The sequence below is a fragment of the Eucyclogobius newberryi genome, unplaced genomic scaffold (genome assembly GCF_026437365.1).
Source record: "Eucyclogobius newberryi isolate DKJ021-1_F unplaced genomic scaffold, fEucNew1.0.hap1 SCAF_8, whole genome shotgun sequence".
NCBI classification, from domain to species: Eukaryota; Metazoa; Chordata; class Actinopteri; order Gobiiformes; family Gobiidae; genus Eucyclogobius; species Eucyclogobius newberryi.
In genome coordinates, this window is record NW_027316500.1 from 21890909 (window position 1) to 21903157 (window position 12249).

A 12249-nucleotide genomic window follows, 5' to 3' on the forward strand; every position below is an offset into this window, starting at 1 on the left:
ATTGTTATGTTCTCCTGTCTGTTAAATAGATAATGCAATATTTTAGCGCCCTCGTGTGGTAGGATCCTATTAACACATATTATTATAGTCTAGATTCCATCATACTGGTGTTTGGATGTTACATGCAATCTAAAAAATAATTGAACCAAAATTACAGAAGATAAATAATTTTAAGACACTTTAGCTTAATTGTCTTTGCAGCCTGATTGGAACTGACTTCAGCAAGACCAAGTCGGGCCATTACCTACGTGTCCAGAGGAGGGCAGCATTCACATTATTTCTCCCAGTGTTGTGACCAAAGATCTGTGACAATTGACAAGTAAACTCTTCTAAAGTTCTCACATATCCAAAGTCCATATTTAACTAATTGTTTTTTTACTGTAGAATTTGTGGTCTGAGTATTGTTGATTGAGTGATTATCTTTAGGTTGGTGGTTTGTTGTATCCTTCACTTCACTTCTCCTGCCTTTAATACATGTGGGATGTGTGGAAGGTGCAGGTCAGAGAGGCAACTATAGGCATGCGTCCATAAAATCCATCTCAGACTGATGCATGACATTTGTATTCTTTATTTACATTGTGGTGTTGCATTAACATATTTGTGAGGTAGAATACAGATGTGTTGAATAAATGCAAAATGGCACCGTTATACATACATTTAATGCATAGAAAAAGGACAAGATGAGGCTGGAAACTGTGAACAGACTTTGGCACCAATGACATTATTTTAGTGCGTAGTGGAATAAAATCCATCCATACACATTTATTTTTGTAATTCGTGTCAATAGTTAATGCCAAGACAAATGTGTGCCTATTAGAATATTTTCACAAACTGCAAATTGCAAATATTTACACATGCTCAAAGGCATCATTGTCTTTTTGGTGTTCAAAAATGTGGATTAAAGTAAGTTGGCTGAACAAACCCACTCGACACAAAGGGGTGCAAGAGCCCTCCGTTGGACGTGAGCGGAACTGAAGCTGTCGTGTGGAAGACCATGTTCCCAGAGCTGAAGTTAGGGAAAGTCTGATGGAAGTTGCTTGGACTTGGATTGGCATTTACCGCAGTGTTGCCCGGTGTCTGTAAAGTGCTGTCCGCTCCAGGGTTCTGCTTTTTCCACTTGGTCCTCCTGTTTTGGAACCAGATTTTGACCTGTGTTTCGGTGAGGCTCAGGGACAGGGCCAGGTTGAGTCTCTCGCACACAGACAGGTAACGCGTGGTGCGGAATTTGTTCTCCAGAGCGACCAGTTGCTCGTACGTAAATGCAGTCCTGGCACGGCGCGGTTTGGCACAGGCGGCATCGTGGCGGCGGCGCTGCTTGTGAGGGGAGTGGTCTGGAGTGGCAGAGGAGGAGAGAGAGGTGCGGTCCCTGTCTTCCTGCTCCATGCTGAGACAGGGCTCAGGTTCAGGGGCAGGAGAGGAGAGCAGCTGAGGGGTTTCTGATGGAGAAAAGAGCTCCTCTGCTCCGGTGTCATCCTCTGTGAAGAGAAACAGGGTGAATATGAAGTGCAAATAAAAAGTAGGATTGGGCAGTTCTAATACATGCTGGTGATATCGGAGGGCGACCCAGATGTTTGTATTTGTTAGTTATTGAAAATGTAGCTGATATTTGGCACTGATATTTTTTCCTAACCTGCCCCAGTCCCTGTGTGCCTCCGTGTCACTTCCAGTTTGTATCAGATTTGTCTTTAGGAAACATACTAATGAGTGAAAATGGATATAGAGGAGCATGTAGGCTAAAAATGTAGTTCTAAAGCCTACGGACAACAATATATATATATACATTTTAAAGGTTCTATGTTTACACAATCATGCAACAATTTAGTTTCCCAGATAAATATTCCAGATAAATAGATTGTGATATTAGTTTGACAAAAGGGAAATTTCAATTTGTGAACTTCACAATAACATGAATTTGTAAGCCTTGTTAAGGGTTTTGAAATATTTGTATCGGCAAAAATCGGTTAGCCTACAAAATGTGTAAAAATAGCTACTGTCAATAATGTCATCAGAAATGTCGTTAACTTGCCATTATATTACGTATATGGTATATATAGATACATAGATATACATCTATAAATATTTATATATGGGGGCCCCCGAAAGTTGACGAAATCGGTTGTGGTGCTGAAAGAACAGCTCCTTTATAGCGCGTCTGATCTTTACGTTCTGGTCCAACATGGCGTGACAAGCCACTTTTTACTGGTAGAAGTATAAGTCTATATAATCAGTTCAAACAGCTGCACTATTATCCTGCCTTGTCCACGAGTGCATTTAAAGGCCCGGGGTCATCCAAACAGAACGGGGAATTAAACGGAGAGGTGCAGTCCGGTCACTAATCCTTAAATAATTTATAAAGCCCACAGCGCGTCTCAAAATGTCATGTTGCGGAAAGAAATCCCGTCTTAAATCCTGCCTCACCCCTTCAGCCATGACGTGCTAATGGAGTTTCATATTTGCACTCGGATCGATAAATGTCATCTATTTAAAGGGAAGTTTGAATCGAGCGATATTTGGGGATCAGACATGGAAGGGGTGGGAAGTTTGTACCTGCAAGGTGCTGGAGGGAGATATGCAGGATGCAGTAATGGGATATCGATCAAAGCCTGCGCGGGGCATCCTCAATGGGACGATTTAAACAATTATCTAGGCTGCCTGTCCCAATGCCAATCACAGACACATCGGGGCTTTGGGAGTGAGCCTTTGTGGACGCGCTGAAAGGAAAGCAGCCTTCAAAATGAGAGGAAGGTCACTCACACATGTTTGATAGAAAACGTCAAAGTGTGGCGTTTTATTATTCTCATTTTGCGGGGAAAAAATAAAGTTTTGTGTATAGGTTAGCAGTAAATGTAAATTTGTTTAGTCCCGTGTTTCAATTGTAGCCTGATGCATAAATAACTGTGGAAACTTTCCGAATTTACAAACTTCTAAGATGTTGTAGATTCAATTTAGATGGTTAAGAAATTAGAACTCGTATAACTTTATTGTTGTTTATTGGACTTTGGCGGACGGATACTGTGGCACTGGCGATCCATGCCTTTCAGAATGAGGAGAAAAGAATGAATCGTTTCCATAGTGATGAACTATTTAAAATAAGATATTAAGCTTTATCTTTTGAATGGGGAAAAGTGGCTTATAACATGAAGCTGAAACAGGCACCTTACATGTTATAGGCTATTATTTGTGTACTAATTCGTATTATTTTGCCATTATAACTCACGTAACACATACAAACACCAGAAGATTATATTGGTTAAGTTTGCAAGTTGGTCACAAATGTAATTAAACTCTAAAAAGTGAAATAGAAGTGTGGTTTACCTTCCTGCGCTCCCTCCGCTCCGCTTTCATTGGCACTTGTCACCGCACTGTCCCCCTCCGTCACCGGACACGTCTCCTGGGGGCCACAAAGTATCCTCTTGCTGTTAAACTTGTTCGGGTCCAAGATGTCCAAAATGGAGAATGAAATCTTGTGCGTGGTCGTCATCTTCAGCCCGAGCTCCAGCATCATCATTCGCACTCAGTAGTTTCTAGGACCCTTCTTGCCATGTCTTGTCTCTCTGGGCTCAGGTCTGCAGTGAGCGGTCCCGGGCTTGAGTGACACTGTTCCGTGGCCGCGCGGGTGTGGATGAGGCGCACGCAGCCCGCTCTTTAAAGCGTCTCCTCTGCGCCCCCGGTAAGTCTTTCAGGCAGACACGTGACACAAACACTATTAGCGTTTCACACGGCCTCCTAATGGGCTCAGAGCTTTCCTCAATAATCACCCATATCATTAAAGTCAATAAGCCTCGACCTGAGCGTCAATTGGGCACAGATGGTACTATAGTAGATGTTGTGCTATATCTCTAAAATTAAACTTGTGAGCTAGTGTGCCTCTAAGCATAAGCTGCACAAAGAGACAAAAAAAAAAGTTCATAATATAATAGCCTGCCTTTTAGGTTGTTTTTTTAAACGTTTTGGCAAGGCAAATTATTTTTGTAGAACTCAATTCATACACAAAGTTATTCAAAGTACTTTACAGAAGAAGAAAAAAAGAATCAAAAATCCCAATACAATTTAGAGATCCATTGTTACTCAGTATGTCACATAAATATATGAGGCAGATAGATATTATGAGTTGATTTTAAAGTAATTCATTATTTATACTTATACTATAAATAGACAGAAGTGCTACATGGTGTCAGTCAAATAAAATAAATAGATATTGGAACAGACTATTAAAATATGTGAATACCTCAGGAACTTGAATAGTCCCGTGGGAGAAATTAGTGCAACATGATGTATACATTACAGGGATATTGTTATTGCGGTTGTGGATAATGCATTATTATTTGGCAATAAATAAAAGTTAATTAATAAAAGGCAATATTAATGGTGTATGTTGTGATGACATGACATAACAGTGTCAGATGAGCTCAAAAACATACAAAAGTACAATATCAATGACGCAAATTACAATTTGTTGCTGATTTAGCCTCGCTTAATGCATAACACACACAAAAAACTCACAAAATATTGGACTCCGTGTATTCTTTGAAATCCAAAACAGAACGGCCAGTAATTCTTGAACACTTGTGATTGTTTTCTCACCTTAAGTTTGATATTCACAATCAATGAGCTCCCTGGTCTTTAGCCATTAGCACTCAATACCAAGTGACACAGGCTTGTTTAAACCCTGATGCCCGCTGATGGCTCAAATGGTGAAACCAGCAGAGGATCAATATTCCCAGCAGGTGTCCAATACAGATAAAACGTGATGGCCACAGTCAGACAGACAGCCTTTTGGAGACGGGGAAGCCACACCAGCAACAGATCTTACCGAAGCTTCCCGACAATCTTTTGACCTTGTAATAAGTGTTTTGAAGCAAAGTGCCATCACCTTTTAGACTCTGTGGGCCTGGATTGCTAAAGAAAAGCGTCTTATGTCGGATACACATACTTTTGCATTTACATCTTTTACAGTTGAAGCCTGTGAGGTCTACAATGTTCGTTTATGCGCCAAACAGGTCATAGTGTTTGGAGCAGATTTGAATCCCTCTTCTCTTTGGACAATTTCCTGTGCCACTTATATGGTGTTTGGTCTGCTGTGAGGAGCCTTCGTGGTCTAGCCCCGTGTGCGTCGCGTAGTAGTTACATAGTCAAACATTAGTCAAAGCCACCCCTACAGGGAGTCTGCATGTTCCGCATTAGCGTATGTATAGCACTTGCGCAGCCTTCACTGTAGGGCCTCCATATGAATAGAACCTGCTGGACACTGGAGCGTTTACAACTTCCTACAAGAAAGCCCAGTGGCCGGACATCTGCCTACGTGAGTCAGCCTTGAGGACAAAGACGCCCCCAGGATAGACTCCACCGAGCGGGAACAGCAGTCGAGTCTGTGTGGACCTCGGCAGAGCAGCACAGAGGAGGAGCAGCCCGAGCTGGAACTCCGCAGGGGTGGCCCGAGAGACACACTTCCACTCAGGACCCCCCTCTAGGGTCCGTAAAGTCATTACATGGCCCCAGGTCTGCTAAACGTCACATCATTTGTCTAATGGCAGGAGTGGGATTATGAGGTGCGCTTCCACTCACAGCCTGACGTGCCTGGGGTGTGCTCTGTTATAGGCCTCCACTGTCTCCACAACTGTCCCGTAAAGAGGGGCACACAAAGGAGCAGCAAGACACCGGACAGACATTAAGAGACTGTTAGATCCTTCATGGCAAATTCCTAAGCCTTATATAAATCTCCATAAGTACATAGCAACAGGTAAAACATCATCTGGTGCACTTTTCTGGTAAGGGGTCAACCACATGATTAAACACGCAGTTAGATGTGTTTTTATTGCTCAAAAATCATGTATTCTCACTGTGAGCTGGGTCATCTCTCCACAGTTTGTTATTTTACTTTTCACAACCAGTTTTTCCAACGCCTTCTTCTTGGTTTTCTCCTGAAGTCGCAAAGTATATGTCAGACGCTCCGTGTAATGAGTTTGATATTTACTACAATCCTTTTGCACTGTTCGACCTGTAACTTGTGCCATAATGTGCCAGACTGGAGATGGATATGTTGAATATCATACTGTGATATCATACTGTGATATGGGAGCAATAATCTCCATAAAATCAAGTAGACGGCAGTTACATAGTGAACTTTAAATCACTGTAATAAACAGTTTAGATAAACAGTGTCAAAGTCCTCAACAAATATGAGAAGCTGTTACTGTTTTGATGTTTTAAGTTTAATTTATCACTTTGGCCCATGTCACCCTTGAAAAAGGTTTTGATCTCAATGTTGTTTTAGATGAGGGCTAGTAAAACATAGTAACAAAGATCTGCACAGATGTTGTTTTATCCAATGTCTCTCAGTTGAACCACAATTAGAATTGTAAGTTGTTGATTTTTTTTCCTCTAAATAATATTTATTTTCTTATTGCTTAGAGTAACAGTCAAATTTGGGGTGATATGAATGTAACAAAAATGTTTGATAAAATAACTGTTTGATTGTTGTTTGACCTCTGACCCTGCTCGTCCATGACAAAAAGTTGATCATGCTAGAACATAAATTCAACTCTAAAAGGTAAGGCGTGTATTTGTTTAACACAAAGTTAAAACAACTAGAAATGAGCAGAGCAAGTACATCATGAGTATTTGCTGTTCACTTTAATTATTACCTTCTAGGAAAAGTGGAATTCTGAAATGAGTTAGTTCTGTTTCTTATCTATTTCTCCCTCTCCTTTTCCTGTCAGCTCCTCTCCACATTTGGGGGTAAAACACCACTCCCACACAAGTTCAGTTCAGTTCAGGCTCCGTTTGGAACTCATGCGTGCAAACTTATTTCCCCCAGTTGTCCACTCTGGTTTACTGGCAGCATTTCCCTCTTTCCCAACCATAGATGACTGACAGTTCAGACACCCCAAAACGACCATGAAACTGTTGTACTACTTAGTTCACGTTAATCCAAACAGCTGCTCCTCTGCATTCATGTAATTGACTTATTTCAAAACCCGCAAATCTGTACTTGTTCCAACGCTGACGCTGCCAGACTTGTTCCAGTCAAACCTCTCTGTGTTTGCCTGACTTCCTCTTTGACAACAAGGTCAGTGGCATTGCCCAGTAATTGTCCTAACGGCCCGTATACCTGTTGGGTGGAGGCGAGTAATGAGAGTTTTTCATTACAGGCGGGACGGGTGAGTGCGCCTGGCAGATGCTGACAGGCAGCAGATGTGTAAAGTTGGGGGTGATTTGTAAAGGGGTCAACTGCATCACCGAGGAGATGGAGGGCAAAGTGGGGCTGCTGGAATTATGCTCAGGGACACTGTCAGTCATGGGGCGCCCCTGTCACAGAGGTAAAGGTCGGTTAAAGCGCCACCTCTGCTCATATCCAACAGTCCGGTTAAGTAAAGTGGGATAAAGATGTTTGTGGCATAACCGCACATTGTTGGAGTGGATTAAGTTTGTCAAGTGTTTTTTTTTCTTCTTTCCTGGGTGGTGGGAAAGTAGACATATACGACATGTGTTCAGTTTTTGCTTCCCTGTGTCCTTTCTAGCACACTCTACCATATATCTGCTCCACAAAGTTTAAGTTTAGGTCTTGTGTCTGAGGGAGTAGTTCCTAAACATGAATCCTCTGTAGTCTTTCTTATCCTTTGCCCTTAAGCAGGTTTACTGACCTGTAAAGACCCACAGGGGCACCAAGCCGAACTAAACTGGAGTAGAGTTTCAAGACTTACAATGTGCTCACTCTCATTCACTCTCATTTTAAGTACCCATTTGTAACAAAAAGGTTGATCATTTTGTCCAAAAGTGAGAAAAAGTTAGAATTCTGAAAAAGTTTAAATTTTTTTCAAATTAGAACATAAAACAGAACTAATTACCTCAGCTTAAAAGTTAAATTTCAGTATAAAAAGTGGTTGGAAGGGGGAAGAAGGGGGGGACAATGAAGTAGTAACAGTTATAAGTGCAGTGCATTTGCACCTCACAGTTTGCTGCGTGTGAGGCCTCTGCACTCGCTCCACTGTCACTCAGCCTGAGCATTGATTATCCATTGTTCTGAGAAGGTCACATCATAATTCATTAACAACAATTAGTCCCACAGTGCCACCTGCACTCCTTCTCTCGATTGCCCCGTGAAATTACGAGCTACCATCACGGCTCATACGTGGAACAATGAAGATGTATTCGCAACGTAAAGGCAAGAGCTATTAGTTACATTATTTAAATGGATCCATTTAAACCAGGGAAGCTGTCTTTATGAAGGGCAATTAGGCACTAACCGTAATTGATAATTCATGCTAATTACAATTAGGAAATATAAATAGTGAGTGTAGGATTAATCCTGATTGTGGTGAGTGTGAGTGGGCTGTGAGCTGTGATGGAAGCCAATGGATTATGCCCCATTCATCTCCATCAGCGCACAAACAGATTGTGTTTGTCCCTTTATATTTCTCCATTGACCGTTATCTCTTGTTTTGTTTCTGTGCCCTTGCCAAATTGTCCATGAGCTTCAGTTAGTCTGGTTCAAAAGTGTAGCGAGTCACTGTTGCGTTTGCTTGAATCAGAACAAACAAAATCTAAATAAAATATATTATAATTTATTTTTTTACTGTGTTCACAGTAATGTATTGTTAATGCACACAATAATAACAAATTTGAATAAATGACAAATCTTCCACATGAGTAGAAACATAAGCCTGAAGGTTAGTCCAAATGTCTGTGATCGTAGAATGTGATGTTTGGATTAGAACTACAGTAGAATCACATAAAGAGCACAGACCTCTGCCAAGGCACAAACGTTACAATGAAATAGTGACCCAAACCACAATATGGAAATATACTAGAATATTTCTCTAGTCCCTCTTACAAAGGCTGATACTGCTGTAATCGCTCACCTCATCTGTAATTAGAGCCGCTCTCAGTGAGGTCACCTTATCTGACCTGTGACATCAGGGCCAGAGCAATGAAGACGCTCCAATCCAGCACCGACCAATTGGAAAATAGGAAGGTTGTTAGACTCTATTGTGCATGGTAATGTGCTCTTCCTCTGTTCTGAAAAGTGCTTGTCGCTGTCAGTGAGCAGTGGCCTAAGTGGAGACAACTGTGTGATTTAAATACAAATACAGCGCTGTCTTAGCTGAGCAAACTAACAAACGCAGGCTGATCACAGGGGCCCGGCAGAGGCCCAGCAGAGGCTCAGGCAGAGCACGTTGACTCAGATGTGCCTTTATTGCTTTATTCTCGTGGGATTTGAATTAATCATGGGGCTATTCATGAGCGCCTCTGCGTTTGTTTGCACCTAAATGGGTGATTTAAGGACGTAAAGCTGAATGTCAGTCTGTGCGATCCCTGTGATTTATGACCCAAAGTCTGCATAATAAGGCTATTTGGGAATTTTGTGATTTGACCTTTTATTTCAAACACAGTCTATTCTCTGGTTGATTTTATTACTTTGAAGCCTTCATTTAGTTTGTTGTTGTTAGGAGTTCACCTGGCCCCTTTATGGTTCCTGTATTGGCCAGAGAGGGCCCTGTCCGTTAGGCCACGCTGATGGCAGTGTACTTCTGTAATTGCTACAGTGAGAGCTGGATCAGTGAAGCTGCACTAATCAATAAAGTCTTCAGCCATTTCCCCTGATGATTCTCTCTCATTTCTCCCTTAATTGTTCTTTTCATCAAACAAGGCTGGTGCCGAGAGCGTGTGTTTGTGTTCCCAGGAGCAGCAGCCACACTCTCAGAGGACCAACACTAACTGCTGATTGCTGGGCCTGAAAGGGAAGGAAAACCGTTAACTCCCAGTTTGACGTGACCTGAGCAGATGTGGATGAAGACGTGAGCTTCCCCACAGCGCCCCCTCTGCTGGCACTGACGCTCAGTTCAAATAAAGACTTACCGGTATTTACCACTGACAGGCCCAGTGGGACAGGTAAGTGCAGGTTACAGTAAACACACAACCCCAGCCCAAAATTACCGTCAATGTGTTCTCCTAATTACTGGCCAAATAGAGTTAAGTGTAGAATGTACAATGTAAGGCTGTATGTCTCTGACCTCTTACTTAGTCGACCAACATTTGTATTAGTTGTAATGGATTAGTTGTATGCTTGTTTTTCACCTCTGAACGTTGTGATTAATCTGTCTTTTTGCGTCTGAATGTGTCCGTTAGTAGTATTCTCTGTTGTATTATTGTTTTCTTGAGATTCTGCCTGCACCACAAACCCTTTAGTCGCCTAATTACTGCACAAGAATTACTTTGGTGGTGTACAACTCTAGTAGAATGTACTTTATTGTCCCAAAATCTGGCAAATTATGTGTTATGTACAGCATATGAACATTACTAAGCTCCTTCACAAATCTCCCCATCTTTTGAATTTTGATAAGACAGAATTGCGATACAATTATACCAAACTGTCAAGTCTTTAACCTCATTGTTTTTGGAGACGTGGTGCAGAATGGAGACAGCGGTGTCGTCTGAGCCGTTATGCATTCATTAAAACAATAATTTCAACAAATTCACTCCAGAAACAATTCAAACTGTGCTGCAAATAAACGCTGTGCTGCCTATGAATACAGCAATGATGAATCTCTTTTTGCCAGTCTTCTATTACACACATATAGTATGATATATGAGTGCTTATGAGTTGTTGACTTACTGGGCTTTATTGAGAAAATTAGATTTGAGTTGTCTAACAGTCGAGCCACTCATCTCCTCAGTAAACTGCCATAGATCTCGCTGCAGTGGCTGTTATCGGCATATCCCATTACCGAAGTCTTCACGTTTTACGACTATTTCCATAAATTCAGCGTGGGACGATGGCACTCTCCACGGGCCTGATAGAAAGAGCTCCTCCAGGCTGTAGTTTGACGCCTCAGTGCCCTCCAAACACCTACTAGATTAGCCCATCTCATGATCAGCGACGGTTCACACGTCAAAGAAAGAGGACGCCATATTGAATGAGTTTGTACATGGTGTGAGCCGGAGTTCAGGTCGGCCAGTATTTACAGCTCAATCACCTAACTGAGGGGGGGTCTGCCTCTCTATTAAGCTGCTATCTATCCCACAGTCTGACAGAGCAGCAGAAGGCCCAGAGCGGATGTTAGAGCCCTAATAACCCCCCTCGAGGCTGCACTGTCTTCACATTAGAGACAACTTTATTTCATTTGTGAAATTACACTATTGCATGTTTTTTTTATTCATACAAAACTGTGATATGTGTAATAGTGTTTTCAATCAAAAAACACAACAACAAATGACCTGTGAAAGTAGAAACAAAAAGAAAATCAAAAGAGACATTATGGCAACTTTACTTATGAAGTGAACTGTGAAACAGGAAATGATTCACAGTTGGCAGTGCTGAGGTTTCTGTGTCAGAAGAGGGAGCTCTAGCATCAGTGTCTCTTCACATCAAACTGGACAAACGTCATTCTGGATGATTATTAATAAACCCACAAAATATAATGGAATCTATTGACTTCTTTATATAATACACATATACTGTATGTATGTTTACCGTGTATCTTACACCCTTCATGCACAATTAATCAAAATAAGAATAATGTTGTGTTACATATTATAGATTGACCATTAAAATGTGTAACAATATTAATATATAGTACATAATATAGTGAATCTTTATGTGTTGGTAATACATAGTTGTATTCCTGCACAGGGCTGATCTGAGGCCAGACGCTGCCATCTGGTGGCCTTGGGCGTTAATGACGTGATGTGAACAATGCTGGATGAGACCAGGGAGTTTTCCACCAACATTTTTATGATGTGCTTTATTATACTGGTCACCATATTAAGTCTGTATGCACTGTAATACTTCCATTAAACTTGTAAAGTTGTGATATTGTCGTGCCATGTCAAGGCCTTATAGACTGGGCATGTGCTTTAGTTAGTTAGTCTTCCTCTGTTGAATCACTGGCAGCACAAAGTGTTCCTTGAACTCAAGGTGTTGTGCAACAGCGTGTGAAATGATTTCTGACCCTGCTATCAGGAGAGGAGTCTGTGATAGAAAGGTCAGCACGGGGTCACTAAAATTCAAGAGTTATACAGCTGTCAGTGTGTTTACCTGATATTAAGCCTGATATTGTGTGTGAGTGCTGGAAGTAGTTAGAGGAAGGTTAACTACCATTCTCTCTACACACTGCTTCCATTGTGCCACCAGGGCCTGATTGATTTGTTCCCACGAAGGCTGTGCTCAGGTTCAAAGCCACAGGGAGTGGAGGAGTGTCTGTGCAGGACAGCTGCCTGTCCCCCACACTGGTGAATACTCATCACTTG

At 41.7% G+C, this 12249-nt stretch overlaps 1 protein-coding gene across 1 annotated transcript; it reads right to left on the reverse strand.

The window, feature by feature from the left end:
* Window positions 1-872: 872 nt before the first annotated feature.
* Window positions 873-3505, reverse strand: nkx1.2la (NK1 transcription factor related 2-like,a). The gene is made up of 2 exons (XM_072437372.1): window positions 3316-3505; window positions 873-1475 (listed from the first exon to the last, which is right to left on the reverse strand). Exons 1-2 carry the CDS (start codon window positions 3503-3505, stop codon window positions 886-888), a joined length of 780 nt encoding a protein of 259 aa, XP_072293473.1. The 3' UTR covers window positions 873-885.
* Between the last annotated feature and the right edge of the window lie 8744 nt (window positions 3506-12249).